The sequence below is a fragment of the Hirundo rustica genome, chromosome 5, assembly GCF_015227805.2.
Source record: "Hirundo rustica isolate bHirRus1 chromosome 5, bHirRus1.pri.v3, whole genome shotgun sequence".
NCBI lineage: Eukaryota > Metazoa > Chordata > Aves > Passeriformes > Hirundinidae > Hirundo > Hirundo rustica.
In genome coordinates, this window is record NC_053454.1 from 45,351,158 (window position 1) to 45,372,125 (window position 20,968).

A 20,968-nucleotide genomic window follows, 5' to 3' on the forward strand; every position below is an offset into this window, starting at 1 on the left:
TACTGCTGTTCTAATTTAGACTCTCTTGATCCTGTACACAGAGTGTGACAATAGATTCAATACACCCCAAGATTAAAACCAGTAACCAAACGTAACCTACGTTAAAAATACTGAAATATTACAGAGAGAAGCTAGGGAAACCTATACATTCTGAAGGCATTTCCTCAATGTAAACCAAAACTTACTTTAGAGAATCAGTTGAAAGAAATAATTCTGCAAAAATTCTTATTCCTACCATCTCAGGGAACAAGGCTCACAGACACAATACAAGATACAAATAAAATTTAAGGTCCTTCTTTACCCTGAAGATATTCAGAGGAGCTTGAAATAAGTGCAAACATTCCTTGTGGCTTCCAGATAAATCTACAGGTGCTGTGACTCTCTCTACAATGAGATCTGTAATTCACAGCGAGGGCATAAGGCAATGGGGAAAAGCCAAGCCTTGGGGTAAGACACCACTGGCACTGAAAAATCTGATACTGCTGGTAATTTTACGTATCCTTAGTCCAAGTGCACCACATGAGAATAACCAGTCCTGCAAGACCCTCAGGGAAATAGAGGTTGGTTTTGTCCCCACAGAGCTCTAGGAAGGAAAGGGGGCAATTGACTCAGCTCTTGGTGCCTCAGGGGTTTTTCTCTCGCATGGTCCTTTCTTATTCTCAAGCACATGGGAAGTAAACATACCCATATGAAGCTTAACATGTGATCTCCTGAATCTACTCATCTCCCTTCTCTTTGTGTTCCCTTTCCTCATTTAGCCTGGTGAACTTAAAGACTGGTTTGTTGGTCGAAGCAATGCCCAAGGGATAGATCTAAACCGGAATTTTCCTGATCTTGATAGAATAGTTTACGTTAATGAGAAAGAAGGTGGTCCAAACAACCATCTCCTGAAGAACATGAAAAAAGCTGTGGACCAGAATCCCAAGGTAGGTAGGAGCTGACAGGAGGAGCTTGTTGGGTCACTGACAAGACCATCTCTTCCCTTTTATATGAGAAAACAGTAGTGACCCCTAAGAGCCGTGTGTATGGTCTTTATTGTTCATATTGTTCTGAATATTTTGTTAAATTTATCTGTCTGATGCTTCTTGGTTTTTTTCCTCAAAATGGATTGCTGTAGTAAATTCTTTTGCTCCATCTTCACCCCTAGACAATAGTCAAAAGATGTTTTATGATTTTTTTTTTTGGTATAGTCTTCTCTCTTGATTTTAAGCTGGTTTTCCAAATATTCTGCATTTTTACCATTGCCAGAAATTCACCTGTGTATTGTGCTTAATTATATTGCTAGCTAGATAGCTGTTCTCATATACAACACATACACTTTTGTTAAGTTTAAGCCTTTAATATGCAGCTGTATATCTGCAGGGATTTTTATCTTCTTGTGTTTACTCCCAGAGGAAGTTCTAGAAAATCGAGTGTTGTGACTGCAGTCCCATAGGACTGTGGCCTTAATAGTTGTGTTCTGTCTTCAAATTCAAAATATTAATAAAGTAATTTTACTTTCCATGCAGAGAAAAGACTGCACCACCATTTATGTTTAATTATTTTATTTTCCTTTGTTTAAAATTGGGTAGATTTTTTATCCATAATGGGAAGAAGTAAAAGATTGAGATTGCTTTTTTTGTAGTCTTATTCTGAGATAGGTGACACCAGTTTTGGACTTATACTAATCCACTTAATATAATTCTAAATCTAATTTAAGGACTGATTTAATTTTCTCTTAAGCCAGAATAAAATTGCTGCTCACTTACTTGTCTTGCACAGTGTATGTGGTAATAATTAAGCCCACTGTATTTAATTGAATGTTTCTACTTTGGATTATCAATTTGTAACTGCTGGTAATGCTATTTTGTTGTAGCTTGCTCCTGAAACGAAAGGTGTCATTCACTGGATTATGGATATTCCCTTTGTGCTGTCTGCCAATCTTCATGGAGGAGACCTTGTTGCAAATTATCCTTATGATGAGACTCGGAGTGGTATGTAAATAGAAGTTAACGTGAAATAATAGGAGACAGAAATTTCATTCTATACTTATTTCACTCCTAGCTAAGATCCACTTTATAAACCTGGCAAACAAAACCATAAAACACTGCAAAACCATATAAAAATTGAAAAAAATATTATAAATGTTATTTATAGTCATTGCATTGTAATGGCTTATTTTATCATGCTAATCACGTGTTTAAAGCTAGTCACTGTATGACCATATTTTCTGGTTTTGAAGATGATAGTTTGTTTCAGTAGATTTACACGACAAAAATTATGTAATACTTAAGGGGATCATAGTCCTTTAGATTTATTAATCAAGGTAACTTAGGTCTTAAATTAACTGGGGCTGTTTGTACCCTGTTAAGTGAAGTGAGAAAGTTGTGTCTAGGTTAAGGTTTCTTGCACCTGTAAAAATGAATTTCTGAAAGCAGTAGTGTGCTAACAGAAACAACTATCACTGTTACCATTTTCAGTATTTGTCCCTTATAAAAAGGATCACATTGTGGCATAGATGTCATCATAAAATGTACAGCAACGCTTGTTTAGTTTTTTTCTGCTACTATGGTATGGACACATCGCTGAAGTTTCATGAAACTATATTGTTTGTGATTATCTTCTTTCAGTTGACTATCACAGTTTAATTTGCAAATCCTTCTAATATCCGACTATAAAACTCTTTAGGGAGACATCTGTGTTTTTAAACTGTGTGTTCTAAAAAAAATCTAAAGCCTAGAATAGTTTAGTTTTTGTGGTGTACTTTTAAAGTAGTATTTTCATAAATATTGAGACTGCTGTGATTAGCCACTTTTAATGATAGGGCAACAATTGATGAAGTAACAGGGAAATGTTAACATTAAAAAGATAATGCCATATTAACTTTTGATGCTGTAAGACACTTACCTGTGTACACAGTATTTTCAGGCACAGTATTTTCTGCTGTGCAGCGCTGGTGATCTAAGTTGTGAGCCTAGTCACTGTGGCTGCCCTTTCGATAATCCTTGCTCCTGGAATTTTTTTCCTCCCTAGGCAGTGCTCACGAGTACAGCTCCTGCCCCGACGATGCTATTTTTCAAAGCCTGGCTCGCAGTTATTCTTCTTTTAACCCTGCTATGTCTGATCCAAACAGACCACCGTGTCGTAAAAACGATGATGACAGCAGCTTTGTGGATGGAACAACTAATGGTGGTGCATGGTACAGTGTCCCAGGAGGTGAGCCCGCCCCACGGGAGTCCGTGTCGCTGCCTATTCTCAGCTTGAGTTACGTTATCCACAACTTTGGGTCTGGTTAAGGCTAAATCAAAGGCTGATCACTCACCACAGTACATCTATCAAATCTGATAAAGGTCACTGTGATAACTATTAAAATGTTCCTTTTTACTGCTTTTTCTACAGTGTTTCTCTGGTCTCCAGGTCATTGCAAATTTAATACTTCTACAGTGGGGGAGCGATAGCTCTGCTGTCATGAAATATTAAGGGAGTTGGGGGGGGTGGACAAGAGGTTAAGAAAAGAGTGAAAAATCCCCCGACAAACCTTCATTAGAGCAGGCTGCTGATGGTTCATTTGAACCTCAATAACAAAGGCATCCAAGCTGAAGGAAGCGGGGAAGCCCGGTTGCAGGTTATATAACACTGCCTGATGTTATAGTGTTATAGAAAATGGGAATTTGGCCTTGGATTTTAATGGGAGCAAAACCAGCCATGAAGATACTTGCATCTGCTTCTCTTACTTTGTGGCTTGGTTAGTGCCTGATTCTTGCCCAGGTGCTGTTTCCCTAGACTTTGGTAGAGCCTTGTGTTGCTAAGAGGAACAGCAGAGCTTCTATGGCATGTCCAGACCAATTTTCCAGAAGTCCAGAACAGTACCCTGAAATGGGACATTTAATTCAAATGAGACATTTCATTCTTTTCTATTAAGAATTTTGATATCTTTGTGAACTGAGCCAAACAGGTCTTGGGATATCTGAATCTTAGAGTGTTCTGCCTCTGCTAAACTTGTAATGAAAACTGAGCTGAAGATTTCTGAGACAGCTTGTGTTGGAGTGATTTGCCTGTGCTTTGGCTTTATTGATTTATGCTGGATAACTTTGGACACACATAATTTTCATTTTTGACTTTGCTTTTGATAGTCAGTTACAGTCTCTGGATAAATTTTAAATTTTTACCTGAAGTAAATAGGAACCTCTCAAAGCATTAGACAGCCTAAGTGGTAGCCTAACTCTGCTTCTCTTACAGTAGAGGTGGTACTAAAAGAAGAAAATATTTAAGCTGCTGTGAAGAAGTTAGAAACAGAGCAACGACTGATAGTTCTCACACAGCCAGTGATTACCAGGGGCTCAGTGTGAAGAAAAACACGGGAATTTCTGAGTGTAACTAAAACCTCAAAATATCTTCGTGTGAGGCTTTTCAGACTTTGAATTGGAACCATTAAAACACCTTGAAAACAAAAGTCTGCAAAAGCTGAAAAAAAGTTAATATAAACAAAACACTGAAAACTTTAGTAGTTAAAATGTGTTTCAATTTGGTTTAATTTATCTTAATGAAGTATTAAATATTAGCTATGAAAATATGGATATATATTAACTTCAGCTGATTTTTCCTTAGGGAAATGTTCTGAAAAGCAGTTTTTCCATTGTTTTGATGAAATGCTTTGATTCTGATTAAACTGCATATGGCAAAGACACGTTTTCCCATTGGAAAAAAGTTTTTGGAAAGTTTGATTTCCTTTTTTTTGGATCTTATTTTAAGTTAGACTCCTAATTCCTTAAGTGAGGCCATTCTTCTTCTCATATTTGTACAGATGTTAATAGGCAGGAATCCTAGGGCTAAGCAAGATCTATTATCCTAATATGGTGCAGCTAATAAAAAAGAGAGAGACAACAATATACCTAGGACCATACAGATTGAATCTGTTATTGGTTTGGTTTTTTTTTTCTAAGTGCAGAAATCAGCTGGCAAGCTGTGACTTTTGGACAAAACCTTCATGGGAGTGTTTGCTGACTTAAAAAAAACAAATATAATTCAGTGAAAACAGTTCTGCTCTTTCTATGTCTAGTGCTAAGGAAAATACCTAAACACTGCTCCATTCAAGTGAAAATTTTCTGGGAAGTTTTAATCTGAAAAGCTCCATCTGAAAACAAAAATGTGGCAATTAAGTTATTGATGTATTAGTGATCTTTTGCTATCCATATAGTAATGTACCCAAAGTTAGCAGCAGCATAAGCTGTTGAAAAGCCATTTATGTTCCTTTAGGAAAAGTATTCCACTGTACCTCCTTACCACAATTAGGAATATATCAGAAGAAACTCTGAAGTCCTCCATTGTATCTGCACCTGTTGTATCCAAGGTGGTACTTCTCTACCTTTGCACACTTGGGTTCCTTTGGGCTTTTGTCGCCAACTTTCTCCTTTTCCCTTTCTTTCTCCCTTCTACTAAAGATTCCTTTCTGCACTGAACACAGCTCCAGTATCCACTCCTGCCCATTTTCTATCTCTATTTCTGGTCATCTCCCAGGTTCAGCCTGTGACAGTACCTTATCAGACCAAGAGCTCTGGCCTAGGAAAGGATGATTTTTCATTTTAATGAATTACTATACGTGCTGTTGCCCTACAGAGCTTATTATGGTGCCCTCAGTTGTGCAGCATCAATTCACTGCCCATATAATTGATCCTCAGGGAACTTGTGCCTTCTGTAAAAGGTGGGCCAGCAGCCATCTTCACTGGTTCTTCAGTCTGCAGGGGCAGGGTACGGATGGCTCTCGTGTGACTGTGGGCTGCTTTGCATGTCTTCCTGAATAACTGGATTCTTTCAGTAGGAAGGCTGAACATCTGTGTCAGAGGTATCTGGTGACAGTCCTTGGCTCTAACTGGGAGTTAAGGAGGAACCCTCCATTGCATTCATGGTCTGTCCTTCCCTTTGTCTGACCTCAGGATTTCCTCACCAACCTCATGCAAGGTGGCAATTCCCCTTTCTGGCTTTTTGGGTGGAGAGAGTGGATGATGTAGAGGAATATTTGACTCTTGCTTCTCTCTCTTAATTACACTGTCTGTGATGTTTTTCTTAACATTACTGTTTGGTAGTTGCATTCTTCTGAAGAGAAGGGGTACAGGGAAAAACTCCCCCCAAGAGCACCTTCGTGCTAATCTGAGGCTGTGATGCTCTCACATTTGTAGTAGTTGTCATCTGTAATTAGTTGATCCATGCAGGTTTTTCAGAGACAGCAAGCAAGGGCAAAGAGGTCATTCTTCTGTCTTCAGGAATGGTTCTTTTAGCCATCAGACTCTGGGCAGAAACAAGTTTGTACATAAAAACCGTGTTGTTTTTAATGGAGGCCTTCTCTCTACCAGCATGTAATTAATGATTTCACTCATGCATGAGAAAACCAAACTGAATTTGCACAAACAGCTTTAATTTTGGCATTTCCTTAGCTGTTGACTGTACAACTTTTCAACATCCTTAATGGCTTTTTAATGTACCTTTTGTTTGGAGTACCTATCTGGAACTATAAATGAGAAGAACAGACAGTAATCAATTACTACCTAGCCACATGCCTGTTCTGCTTTTTCTGTCATTACAGAGTCACCTGAGTCTAATCAGATTCATGTCATTACAAAAATAGCTTTTCAAAGCAGCTTACATAGCTGTACTATTAGGCTATTGTTTAAGTGTCTTTTTAAAATTTTCAGATACTCTCAAATCACCCTTGGCACTCAACTAATTCCCAACTTCAATTAGCAGTTTTGGAAGCAGTGTTAGGGGTTTTTTTTTAGGATTTCACTAAACACTAATGTAGGAGGCATTCGTAATTTCCCCATTCAAGTACATCCTGTCCTGCTAAAGGTTACTGTATTTTCTATGTGTAGAAGCTGAACTTACTTAGTGCTGTGGCTTGCAGTTCAAAGTCTTAAGTAATTCTGATGCTTGGATGCCAGGGGTACACCCTGCATTCCACTTTATTTATGAAGCTTGGTGTTCCTTTATTAAAACCTGAAGAAATAATTTTTTCCCCATATTATAAGCTTACTTTTGGAAGCACTAACATAAAGACACTATAGTTCCTCAGTCACTGGAGTGTAGTGCAACAGAGAAGTTTTTGTGTTCTCAGTTTCAAAGTGCTACTCATGATCAGCAATAAAGAGCATTCACTGCTCATTCTCAGTTATATCTGAGGTATCTAAGCCTTTCTGATCTTCAGAGAGCAGCCCCTGTTGAAGTGTGAGAAAGTTTGTGCTACACTTTGTCACAGTGAGAGGCTTTGGGAGAGCGATGATGTGTATGCATGTGATACTTGCCACAGATAGGGCAATTTGAGGACTTGACCAGTGGCAGCGAAGTTGCTGCAATATTGAATAAATCTTTAGAGAGGTTTTGATTCCTTGCTTATTGCACCTAATCACCCCAGTGAACAGGGAGGTACAGAGTGCACAGCCCAATACGTTCCAGATTACACAAGCGGTGGGCCGTGGTTTAGATCTTGGCCAGCTTCACACCCTTCTCTGTCCCAGAGATTCAGATCGTCTGCAGTTCCACGATACAAAAGATGATTTTTTCCAGGAGCAACACATAAACCCGAGACACGGCCGGGCCCTGGGAAACAAGATATAGGATACGGACGTTGTGCACAAAACTGGAAGACACATTGCTTCTTTATTCTGTTCTTGAGAAACTAGGGCATCCCTGAGTAATACTTTGGGAGGAAAAAGAAAATTGGAACAGTAATGGTCAAGAATTACTGTCACCACAGTAAAATTGCATCGTGCCCTTCAGCTCCCTGTTCTCCTCTTCATGCATTCTTTCTTTATTTTAGAAGAAGTACAAAAATCAACAACAGCAGCGTTATCTAATGTCCAGATGTTGGAGCCCAGGGCATTCCTTTGGCTGCCCTGGAGGGTCAGGGACCTGGACAGGGGGGTCTGGGACCCTGGAACAGAGCCCAGAGGGACATTGGCTTTGATCTCAGTCCATGGGAAAGGCTTCCTGCACTGCGGGAAGGATTGCAGGCCACGAGAGTGTGAAAGATAGTAGTTTAGCTTATCACAGGGTGATAAAACAGTAGATTTGGGTTTTTAGTATGGAAGTGAATGGGAGCAAGATGGAGGATTTGGGGCGTTGTCTCCTGCTTCTTTCTTCTTCCCTCACTCCATTTTCTGCAGTGACGGTGGCACAAAGTAATTTAAAGAGATTGGGTGAACGTAGAGATGACCTTTTTAGTATAAGTGATAGGCAAATAATGATAAATAAAGAACATGTAGCATTTAGTATAAAAGATAGTGGCAGCCCAGTCCAGGGAGAGTCACCAGATGTCCAGGCAGCTGCACAGACCTTTTTTGGGCACTGAGAAAATTGTAAGATAAGAAACAATAAACAAAGCGCGCAACCTTGAAAAATCAGAACCTGAAGACTCCGTCTCTTTCTTGTGTTTGGCTCAGAGCTTTGCAGAAGGCAAAAAGACTCTAAAACCATCTGAATCTCGGAACTAAAAACTGAGATCCAGATGCGTGAGGGTCAGCACTGCTGCCAGGATTTTACTTGTGACTCTATGCTCGCTTGCTGTGTTTTGCTGAATGGCCCATCTAAGAGTTCTGCCTGCTGGAACATCAGAGCCATCCATCCCAGGGGCCTTTGCCTTCTGTGTCCTCATTTTCTTAAAAAAAAAAAAAAAAAAAAAAAAAAATTTAGAAATAAAAAGTTCTTTTAGCAATCAAAAAAAACCCTGTACCTGTCAGTGGTTGGGAGTCTTGTTGCCTGGTTGGCAGAAAACAGCCTCTTCAGCCTAGTGTGTTGGCGAAATCCCGCCTGACTGTGGGATGTGACATCAGCTCTCTGCGCAGTTTTGGACCCGTGAGCGACCCTGGTGCTTAGTAAACAGACTGCCTCAGGTCTCATATGTGGCTTGCATAGGGCTGAAACACTCCTAAATCCCTCAGTGACCTCTGTGGGGGTGCTCAAAAAGCTTCTTCTTCTCAGGCCTCCATTTGAGAACTCACTGACTCTGCTAGCTAGACAGGCTGGGAAGGTGAGGGATAGTCGTACATCAGCTTCTGCAAAGCATATGTTTATAACCCTTCTGGGGATGGCCACTGTCCCTTTCCAGTTGGTTGATCCACTTACAAAACTAGAAACCTCTTTGGATTGTGGTTGACCAATTTAAGCTAATAGCCTATATACCCATGCAGTAAGAGGAAGGGCTCAGAAATGTAAAAGGTTGCATATTCCCTATCAAGTTTTTATTCCTAGTGATGATACCACTATGCTGTTTGTGTTTTAAAATGTCAATTATTAAAGTTGCCTTTATAGTGATGTTTCTCCTCTCTTTCAAAGGCTATCTAATATTGATTTTGCAGAGGCGTTGAGTTGGAGAAATCCTATCCATAGAAAAATTTCCATGAAAAGAAATGTTATAGGAAGTGGGTTTTTTTTGTTTGTTTTGTTTTGGTGTTTGTTGTTGTTGTTGGTTTGTTGTTGTTGTTTTGTTTGTCTGTGGGTTTTTTGTGGTTTTTTGTGTGTTTTTTTTTTTTTTTTTTTTTGTGGAGAATATTTGAAATCTATGCAGAAAATCTTGGCAATGAAATGTTTTCCATGTAAAATATTACTAACATGAAATGCTATCCTTTCAGAAAAAACCCAAGACATTTTTGACCCATCTTTATAAATCTCTTTATTAAGTTTAATTTGCTTTCTAATTAATTGTTATTCTTCTTGGCTTACAAGGTGAGCATCTTTTTTTTTTTTTTTTTGGTTATTCTTTTCATATGGAAATATTTTAGCCGTAATCTGAAATAATTTTCTTTCCCAAAGAGAAAAACAAGTAATTTATGTGTCAGCTATTCAAAACGCGTGGGCTAAAAGTATACAGGTCATGTGCAGCATCAAGCAGAAGTATACAGCCTATTTGTCAGGGCTTTTCTAAACTTTCCCTGGGAAGAAAATGTATTTTGGAATTATTTGTTTTCTCTGATTTAAAGCTTCTGAATTCAAAATTAAGCAGGTGGAGTAGAGCTGTATCAATTATATTTATAGATGTTCTTTTCTTAATAGGCCCAGCATTTCATTTGTCCCCCCTTATTTACTTTAGGGTAATGCAAAATGCATCACTGCCTCTCTTTTCTGGCATTGCAGGAATGCAGGATTTCAATTACCTCAGCAGCAACTGCTTTGAAATCACAGTGGAGCTTAGCTGTGAAAAATTCCCACCTGAAGAAACTCTGAAGGGCTACTGGGAGGACAACAAGAATTCTCTTATAAATTACATTGAGCAGGTAACACGGAAGAGGAGGGCAGAACGCTTCTAAACTTTGCGCTTTGTGAACGTCTAATTCAAAATATCGTATTAACTCAGATGTTGCTTTAATTCTTATTTGTCTCTGTGGTGGTAAATCCTGTGTGATATTTCTAAATAAGTGGAAGAAGAGTGGAAAAGAAGGATGAATTTACAGTATAGAATCCTTCTCACCCTACTTAAGCTGTTGCAGATTTTTAATTTAAATTATTTGTGTTGGGTTTCTCAATGACAAAAAATACAAATCTCCATAGTGTATGATTGACTCCCCCGGTGCTGGTGTGTGTGCTCAGAGTTGGATTGCCCTCAGCAGATATTCCAGTGTGTGTGCAGGTGTGGGATGGATCATTCTGTGGATGTACAGGAACCTGAGCAGCTGGATTAGACCATATAGAATTTCTGAAACCTGAATATTGTAGTTAAAAACTACAGATATATCTGATATCGTTAGTGGTTGCACACCTGAGATTGTGAAATGAGAAACACACTTTGTTAGCAGGGCTGATCAGTTAATACGTTCACTTCTTTAAGGACTTAATTAAGCAGAAATGCTTTATTTAGCCTGAAATCTGAAATATTTGAGTATTTGAAGTGTTACGCTGTTGTGTTAAAACATTATCTGTAGGCTGAGGAAAAAGCTGTACTTGTCCTGCAGGTATTTACCCATTCTTTATGGAATCCATCTCAAATTGTTCAGCTCCTCTGCACAGGGGTTAATTTTCTCTGACTCATGGAAAGCTATGTTACTGGATATTCAGAATTGCTCATGTATAAGATACTATTTTGCCAACTTCCTTTGCTCCTGCAGAGCTACCAGCTTTATCCTTGAGGTTCAGATGGTCTTTTTGGCATTGGATTTTATCTTCTTGCTGGATAAGATGACCAGGTCTATTCTCCAGCTCCCCTGGGAGTGCTGAGGAAGTGCAAATGTGTAATTTCTGCTTTTCTAAGGCTTCTCCCACAGTGTATATTAGAGGAATCTGAACTAAACTACAGCAGCTGAATGCACCATATAGGTTCATAAAGGGGAACACCAGTATCTCAAAATAAAACTCGGGATCCACAAGTCTTTTCAAAGGACATGGAATCTGAGAGAAGCCTGAACTTCACAGTGCTTTGCTGTTTTGTTTCCAGGCTCCCAATGAAGTCTCCACATAAGTTCCCAACATCCCCTTGTCCCCAGCACTGAGAGTTCCCTTGTTTTGGACATGAAAAGACAACTGATCCTCAGTCCCTTGCTTCTGAGGAGTTTGCTTCCAGACTGTGCTTAAGATACACTGGCAGCACTGGTCTCTCCACGCAGTGAGATCATATCAGTGCTTTAATTTCATATGGAGTGGGAGCAGACAGATTAGGTGCTGCTGGGGCTGTTACCTGAGCTTGGAGGAACAAGGACATGACACACCCCACAGTCCAGGAGGGGAGTGTTGTGACCCTCTGTGGTCCCCGCTCACAGAGCTGGATGTTTTGGGTGCACGATAGAAAGATCAAGCATCTCACAGAGAGGTTGCCCTCTGAAGTCCAAGTGACGGCATTTACTTTGCTCATTTACTTTACTTTTATTTTCACCCTTAAGAAATTGTGTCATTAGCCCTCTCAGTTCATTCTTACAGCTGATAAAACTTTAAAAAGAAGGTTTCTGTAGGCTATTCTTTCAAAGCTTTTCCATGCATTCATTAATCCCCAATATGACAAAGATTTGCAAGACAATGCTTACATGTATTATGATTTGCTGTGTATTTCCAAGAATTACTTGCATTGAATAGATATGTTATTATAACTACCTGCTGAATTATTTTCCTCTTCACTCTTGGTTCCTTTGTGATATTTAGTATTTATCATTGATAGTGGTCAGCCTGTAGACTGTGGAGTTCACAGCATGCTTTGTTAGATATAACAGTAGATACTCCATTGCCAAAAAATGCCATCTTTTCTTAAGCATTTTTTATTTACCGTTTGTTGGTGACCTTATTTATTTTAGATTCATCGAGGAGTGAAGGGGTTTGTTAAAGATCTTCAGGGCAATCCAATAGCAAATGCTACAATCTCTGTGGAGGGAATAAGCCATGATGTTACATCAGGTGAGTGTGGTACCTCAGTGGTGCTTCTCCTTGACTTAGCAACCTGGAGTCATTTCACATCTTTTTAACTGCAGTTTTAAGGGAGTAAAAGTTTGAAGCCAGGATGGTACATTGTGCCTCAAGAAACTTGTTGCCCACAAGATTTCATGAATCTTTCATTCTCAGAGTAGCTGAGACTGCTTTTTTTTTACTTCATGGGTCTCTGGTGTAAATTGTTTTGGGTACCTCTTGGTTATTAATGCTCTAGTCTGGCTTCTGATTTGTGAAGCAAATAGAGTTTCACAGCTCTGACAGGATTTAAAGCCTTGTCAACAGTGCTGTTTTTGGTTTGAAGGCTACATTTTAGTCCAAAAGTCTTATATTTTTCACAATGCAGTCATACCTTTTGGTATGTAAATTCTTGACAGATTTCCAATTTACATAACCTCCTTCAGCAAAGATAAATTCTCTCTGCTGTTTACAATTATGCGATGCTTTCTTAGAAGGGTGATTCTAAAAGATGAAAGCATTTTGTTGGTTGGTGTTGACAGAAAATGATGTGTCACCTCTTCAGAGATGTTGTGCTTTGTTCTAGGAATGAGTTCAGAAGGTAGCTGCAGTGTGCCAACTTTCAGCCTTCCCTGTACACCTGTGCCCTCCTATCCTGAACGACATTTTTTTTGTTTGCAAAAGACACTGGTTAGAAAAGCAATAAGCAAACGTCACTGCTGTATGCGTGAACTTATTTTGCAGTCATTGTTTCAATGATATGTCTCACTATACTGTCATAGAAATGCAGAATACTATGGAACAGGACTGTTAGAATATTCAGTCACCTCTGATTTGTGTTTGCACATCACCTGCAAAGAGACCGCCAGCATTTCTGCCAAGCAGGAGAACAGCCTGTGAAAGCATTAGTTACCTTCTGTCACTGTAAACAAGGCAAAATGTATAGAGACTGGAAATAAATTTTCAGGCAAAATAAAAAGGGAATAAACTGTGCAAAGAGCTATTTTGAGGTACGAGAGAGCAAACTGTGTCAGAGAGGAGCTTATGCTTCTGTGATACAAAAATTGCATCTAATCATAAATCTTTTCACATCATTGAGTGTGTATAAGACTGAAATTCATGTAGTGTCAAAACAGTGACGAAAACAAGTACTGGAATATTAGCACAGTCAAAATGAAGGAGAAATATTCTTTGGCTTTTCTCCTGCTTCTTTATTCATGAGTTGAAATTCTGCTTTGTTCCAGTGACAGGAATTAGAATAGATCATTGCTGTAGTTCCACAGCAGGTTTTTTTTTTTTTTTTCCCATTCTGTTTTATGAAGAGAAAAATCTGGGAACAACTGGAATGACTACTGACAGTTTTGACCATGCAAATAGCAGACATTAAGTAATATTTCCCTTTGTAGACTGTGTAGCTGCAGATGTTAAGGGACTAGAACAAAGAGCATGGCCAAGTCTTCTAAATGGCATGGCTAGCTAAACTTTAGAGTAGCTCTGCAATGTTTTCTGGAGGTAGAGAAATTCAAATTACTAGCCTGTGGCAAATTAGATAATTGCATGTTGCAGGGAAGATCTGAATCTTTGTGAAAACGCAATAGGGTCATTTCTAGAGAAGATGATGATGAGTTTTGATGGAAAAGACAATCTGTAGTAACAGGGCAGTAGGAGCCTTTCTTTGACCTGAGTGTATCAAGCTTCCATTTCTTTGTTTCTCTGAAATAAATGAAAAAAACCCTTGACAATGCCTGGATACTGAAACATGTCATTAAGGATGCTTCAAGGGTGATACACTTGCAGTATTCTGGGAAATTACGATTTATAGCTTTTTCTGAAAGATGAGGAAGGTAGTCCCACTTATATAAATTTGATGAGAATGAAATTTATTTACATTTGGATTATCAGAATACTGAGGAACATTAAAAATCTGTATCACATTGCAAACAGAATCTCAGACACTTAGCAGGGACTTTACATTGGTTGGGCAGTGCTTCTAAAGTGGAATAATGTCCCATATTGTCCTTTTCTTCAGTGTGATGGATGGCCTTCAGCCTCAACAGGCAAAATCTTTTGTGGGGGCTCCAGCACAACTTCAAAATTTAAATAGTTTTTTTGATTACCTGAAAGGAAGCAAATATTATATATATATATATATATACACACACACACACAGCTTTTGCTGAAGAAAGAAAGAAGGAAGAATCCTTTCAGGCATTCAAAAAGAAAGCACTGACAAGTATATAAAAGAGTGAGATATGAGCCTTTCTTCTTAGCTGCGTAATTAGTCTTTCACATATTTATTTGGATTATTTTCTGCTTCTCTACAGCCAAGGATGGTGATTACTGGAGATTGCTTGTTCCTGGAAATTACAAAGTTACAGCCTCAGCACCAGGCTATCTAGCAATAACTAAAAAAGTGGCTGTGCCCTTCAGCCCTGCCGTTGTGGTAAGTGTTCATGTGTGTTGGTTTATCATCTCTTATGCATTTAAATGGTCCTTTTCCTCCTCGTGTTATGCATGTAAGCAGGAGGTGATTTTTCAGAATATTCCAGAACATGCTAATTTTAAAAGTCTGGAAATTGCTCTTCTAGCACTTGATGCACCAGCCACTGAGAGTAATCTCACTGTAAACTCATTTAATCTCTTGGTGTTCTTATTTATAATAAAAAGAAACAGAGAAGGGTAATATTGAGATATGTAAATGTGTTATTGATACTTGTCTGAATCAAACAAGTATTATAATCAGAAGATTACAAGATTTCTTTTAATAGCACAACATAAAAAGTAAGAGATGTTGAGGTTTTGATTGAGACATATTTTTAATTTAATTTGTCAAATGAGTACCTGCTGAGGTTAAAACCAGTGGTAAGCTCCATGCAGAAAGGTAGCAATGGGCTACTGCTCTGCATAGGTATTCAGTATGTGAGGTTAATAAGACCTAGACTGCATCTAAGGTTTCAGAAGCATTTTTAATTCACTCTCTCTGCAGATATGGAGGTATTTAAAATAAATGCTATGTCACTACTGTGAATAACTTGATAAGATATACTAAACTAGCACATTGTAGCTACACTAATGAGCCATGTGTTAGGAAAAGTTCCCTGGATCTTTTTGATGGCATAAAATTGGATACTTGTTTTGATATGCTGAGGGTCTGCAGTGCTAGGTGTTAGCTGAGATTAGCTCATCTGGTTAGAGTTGGACTTGATGACTCTTCCAGCTCAAAATATTCTGTGATCTGTGCTGGCAATATGCTGATGATAATTTTTATAATATGTTATATGATTTATATGGCTGGCTGTTATACAATACTAATTTAATAGGCCCATACTTTTTGAAGTTTTTAGTCCAGTCAAATACAAGTAGACAGATGTCTGGTACTTCAGGAAATTTTGCTCACCTGTGTGCATTTAGATAAGTTATTGTACAGATATACTAGTATTGCACATGTTTAAATCAGCTTTGAGAGACTTTGGAGTAAACCTAGCCTAAACCAAGGTACCTCTCAAAGTCCTATGTGTTTGTGTTAAGTTTATATTCTTGCAATAAATGACTCTTTAAAGCCTAACTATACTTTATCTGTAAGTCTTACTGATGTGTTTGATTGTTTCTCTTAATCAGGTTGATTTTGAACTGGAGTCATTGTCTGAAAGAAAAGAAGAGGAAAAAGAGGAGTTGATGGAGTGGTGGAAGATGATGTCAGAAACACTAAATTTTTAAATGAGGATTTTGGCTTTACAGCTTTTAATCTATTATATGTTGACTTAGTATAATGTACTGTGGAATCTCCCTATATCCTAGATTTTGTGCACTTCACAATAATTAACTTTGAATTTTTCAGTCATCTTTTGATTAATATGATTACAATAACTACTAGCCTCCTAGGTAGATAAATAAGTTAAATTTTCTTTCATATTGTTATAGAAAATTTACTATTCTATAAAAATCAGAAAAAATGAATGGATATGCAGCCTATATGGCAGTAAAATCTGTTATGTATTATTTGCAAGTTCAGAATATGTAGGTTAACACTTGATTTTAAAAAAGAAATATGCTGTAGTCAATTATCGATACTGCCAGGAATATTTGACAGTGCATAGTAGTAGACAGTGCTCTTTACTGAGTTCTATAATGGATGTTATTGAAAAGATTTATAATAACAGTGTGTGGTGTAATAATGTTTTACAAGGATTAAAATTCAGTATAACACTTTGTATGTCTCTGGTGTTGGAGCTATTTAAATATGTAAGAAGCATAAGCTGACTTCATTTTATTAAGCAGAAAGAATCTGCATAAACTCTTTTATTAAAGATGGCATAGAATGAATTCAAGAAGAAACAGAGCTTTATTCCTTAAATAGTTGATAATGTTTGAAGATCAGGTTTTAATTATTGCTCATTACTTGTTAAGCTAATTAGAAAGTCTGAGTGGAAGAAGAAAAAGAGCTAGTGCATCTCATTTATATGCTGCTTGTGTTAGTTTTACAGCGAGAAAAAAATCATTTCAGGTGATGCCAGTTTTAATTAAATAATTACCTTTTCAACAATTACTTTACTTGTATCAGCGATGACTAGATAATCAGCTAGAAGTTCATCTTTTCACTGAAGGCTATCAAAATATTACAGTTTAGACAATGCACTGGAAACCTACTGAGATTGTATTTACAGTGTTGCAAGTCAATGGATTTGTTTCAAGCTCTGTTTCTTCTGCTGGCTAGTCTTATCTAAAACTAGAAACAAGACAGATAAGCGAAATTCTTTTCAGTGTGGTGAAATTTTCAGAAGATTGTGCAAGATGATACAAAAGCAACTTCAATTTAAAACAATTCTTTTTGGTTCCTAATATGCTATAGTATTTTGGCTAAGATGAGTGAAATTTGCAGAGCCAGAAAATACACATGGACCACAGCAGGTGCAAGTTTGGTATCGTTCTTCGGAAGTGACTCCTGGTATGCTACTTGAGATAAGCTAAGCATCTCGTCTGTTTGAAAGCTTACATATAGTGCTAGTCTATTTTTATTCAAGATCAGATATTTGATATAGATTTCCTTCCTCTGTTTCTTTCAAACCACTCTCTGTGTTTTGATTGGCATATTATTTTACCTGATGCTTGTTCGGAACCAATCAAGAGTGTACTATCACACTTCTGCTGTAAGTGAAAAATCACATATTCAGCTGTAGGATCCAAATTTATGTCCTTTGGGTATTTAAAAATTTACTGCAATACTGTTTTCTGAGAATTTTAAATTCTTTAATAAAAGTAGCACTTGATTCTTTTAAGAAACAGGCTTAAAGTTTGACACACAATGGTAAACTGAACAGCAATAAAAAGCATAAACTTTCTTTCTCTGATCAAGAGTTTATGATGTAACCTGAAACTCATTTGGGTTGTGGATGTTTAATTCCAAATTTCAGAGGAAATTTACTTACTGTAAGTCATTATATAGTGACGAGCTTTGAATTTCCATTGCAGTGAAAAACCCCAGTGGCAAATTAAGAATCTTATCTGAACGTGTCTTAATAACACCTTGTGGCTAGCTGTGCACAAGAACGTGCATAAAGGATGCCCGGGTACACCAGCCTGGGTATCTATGACAATTTGAAAGGCCAAGATGTAGCACAGAACACATTCTATGTCTGTAAGTAATGATCTCGTTTTTAACTGAACCAGGTAAAGTTGAAGCAAATGGTATAAAAACAAATTATAACAAGATGTTGCTGTCATGTGGGCAGATGGCTACAGGTGTGTAAACTAATGTAATAAGGCAAGTGTATATTTGTACAGTACACCCTGGTCTGCCTCTTCCAAACCTAAGAGTTTCAATCCAAATAACACTTCTGGATGGTATCATGCCTGTCATGCATCCAGTCTTCTGTGGCATAGTTAGTGCAGACGTCACATCAAAGTGATCTCCTAGCAGGTTTCTAACCCACACCTGTGTGATGTGTGTGAGATCATCTGGTCTACTGTTTCATACATTTGCGATTAAATGTAGTGTCCTAAAGTGATCTGTTTGTTGTGCTCTAGATGACTGCTTGCTATTACTGTGTTGAGAACAGGTTAAAGTGATTAAATGTTACAGCACCAGAACCACTGCCACTGGTCTTGCTCTAGGTAAACATCCTTAAGAACAGCAGAGCCAGGACTCTCAATAATTTAATTCATTATGTAGCTTTCCTAGCTGAGCTGACCCGTGTTGTAGGACTGTGTATGTTTAATGGAAGATTAAAGTGTTATGTGATGCTGAGCTTCTGGTTAAAAAGGCACATGCTGTACTATTGTACAATAAATCTATGGTTTTATTTAAAATGTAAAATGTGTGAGTAATTTGCAGGTTCAAAATGTGACCTCTTTGGCCATGCATGTCTGCAAAGTATGCCATAAACGTCCTCAGTGGGTGCCTATGCCAATTAATTTGCTGTTTGAACAGAGAAAGGAGACCAGGATTAGTGCCAATACCCATTGAGAACCATCCACAGCCCCTTAACTTTGTGGCAGAACTCCTTTTGGAGTATACATCTTTCTGAGCACTTCTCCCATGGAGGCTTTCAAGTCAAGTAAGGGATAGTAATGAGATGCTCTGCCTCCCTGCAGGGTCAGTCGGGACAGGGCATACACTTTTGCATGTCTCTCTTACATTATTTGCAAATCTTTTTCCATATTGATCCTTAGGATTAGAAAGTGCAGTGTTCAGTGTGTTTGCAGACCTGTGGTACTACACATTCCTTATAACTGCAGAGGTCAGGATTATAGAAAAATGGCAGTCAAATAAAAACACTGTATCTGAACTGTGTTTCCCAGCTGGGCTGTGGTGTTCACATCCATATGTATGAATTCACTTATAGCCTTGGCTAGTCCTGAGCTGCTAATAACAAAGTGTAAGTTAAAACTGAGACGGTACATTAGAAAGAATTACTACCAAGTTTCTCTGAGTTTTTTTAACAGCTATAACAGGTGTTTTAGGAACGCTTAATAACTAGGCCATGGAAGGAAGAGGTTTCAGAGAAGATAGGTTTAGAGGAGCTTGAATTTAAAGTTAAAAAGTACAGTTCCAATGAGCTGATTTTCTCCCATATCTGTGTTTTGTTTGACTCGTGTCTGCAGAGCCTGTAGAATAGCAGCAGTTTAATGACGGCCTCTCTGAGTTAGAGCAGCTCTCTAGAGCTTCTCAGTAAACCTGCTCCCCGGGAGGAGTGCCTTGTTGCCTGCTTGTAGTTAGCTTTGGAAATGCAGGACTGGAAATGCCACTGCAGTGCTTGCTTTCTGCCTTCCTGAATCTTGCAAAATACTTGTTCTGATCATCTCCTTACAGGTATTTTATTCCTTGTGTATGCTTCTGTTTGTGTAGAGCTATGTCTGTTATGAATAATTTACTGCTTGTTGAACTGGCTCACAGGTTTGGTCATCGACAAAACCTCTCTTCCATTATTTCTGACTTAGAGAATTAAACCCAGAAAACAAAAACACTCAGGAGATTTTCTGAAATTCATGGCATTAAAAACTTCAAAACAATGAGGTTGTTTGCCTCCTGGCTTTGAGGGTTTCAAGTGTGCTTGCTTCAAATTTTTGTTTTTAAAGCCTGCTTTAGGGAGAGAAGTGGATGGCAGCTGAGAAGTTGATGTAATCCTACGCATCCAGAGAGCAAGGCTTTCAGCAGCATAACCAAGTACTGGAATCAGCAGTATAAAAATGAGATACTTAGAAACAACTGCTGTTTGCCTTTATTAACTGTGATAATGGGAGTGTATTATTTGAGTTAAATGGCCTCGCAATGCTGATTTTTCTTAATCCCTCCTTATTTTACCACTCTGCCCCAGGCAGTCTATTTCAGCAATGACTTAAATACGTCCATGATTACACATCATTTATCACAGTGCTACATTTCCCCTGAATTAATGGTTAATAAGCTGTGGTATTTTATCTTGGTTCTCCTTTCATATTCAGTTAAGCCACTACAGATTTTTGTAATCACACATCCCTGTGCTCAGTGGAAATTGTCAAAGAGAGAAGCTGAAGAATTTGGCTCCTGCATTGGGAATGTAGAGGGAATTCAACATCTGGAAATGCATTGGAAGCAGTCTGCTGTTGTGAAATAAGTGGATTTTACAGACCTTTTTTCTAATTATTCTTTAGTAAAGGCTGAATAGGGTTATGTGGCTGTGGGATTCTAGAAGTGCAGTATGTCTTTAGTGCTAAGGTAAAGCTACTCTGGAAAGGTTCCTGTTAGCAGACCTTCAAGCTTAGAATCTGAGTAATCAGAACTATCTGCTGTCAGGGGTGCTCATTCCGCATTAGCAGTAGTTGTTTTCATCTTTTCTAGGAGAAAGATGCAAAATAATAAGAAATGAAGTCTACTTTCACAATGTGCAGAATTGGTTATGGAACTTAAGATTCATTGTGAGACGCAAAGTAGAAATCATGGAGATGAGCTGGACCAGTTAAACCTACAGCTCAGGCCTTTGAACTGCTGTTCAGTGAAAGATAGGAAGGCAAATCTGGGTGCCTTTTTTGTTACATTCACCCACTGAGAATGTGATCAGGGCCCTAATTTAAGAACAAAACCCAGAACGAGATGAGCATCTCACTTGCCAGTAGCATGGCAGCAACACAAGGGTCCACAGTGTTGCGAGAGCATGCTGCA

At 38.2% G+C, this 20,968-nt stretch overlaps 1 protein-coding gene across 1 annotated transcript in view; it reads left to right on the forward strand.

Moving 5' to 3' along the window:
* Window positions 1-18,643, forward strand: part of CPE (carboxypeptidase E) — a 56,742-nt gene extending 38,099 nt beyond the window's left edge. The window contains exons 3-9 of the mRNA XM_040063976.1: window positions 759-926; window positions 1,856-1,973; window positions 3,013-3,195; window positions 10,102-10,241; window positions 12,243-12,342; window positions 14,655-14,773; window positions 15,949-18,643. Coding sequence (XP_039919910.1) covers window positions 759-926; window positions 1,856-1,973; window positions 3,013-3,195; window positions 10,102-10,241; window positions 12,243-12,342; window positions 14,655-14,773; window positions 15,949-16,047 — 927 coding nt within the window. The 3' untranslated portion in view covers window positions 16,048-18,643. The remainder of the gene's footprint in view (window positions 1-758; window positions 927-1,855; window positions 1,974-3,012; window positions 3,196-10,101; window positions 10,242-12,242; window positions 12,343-14,654; window positions 14,774-15,948) is intronic.
* Window positions 18,644-20,968: the final 2,325 nt, after the last annotated feature.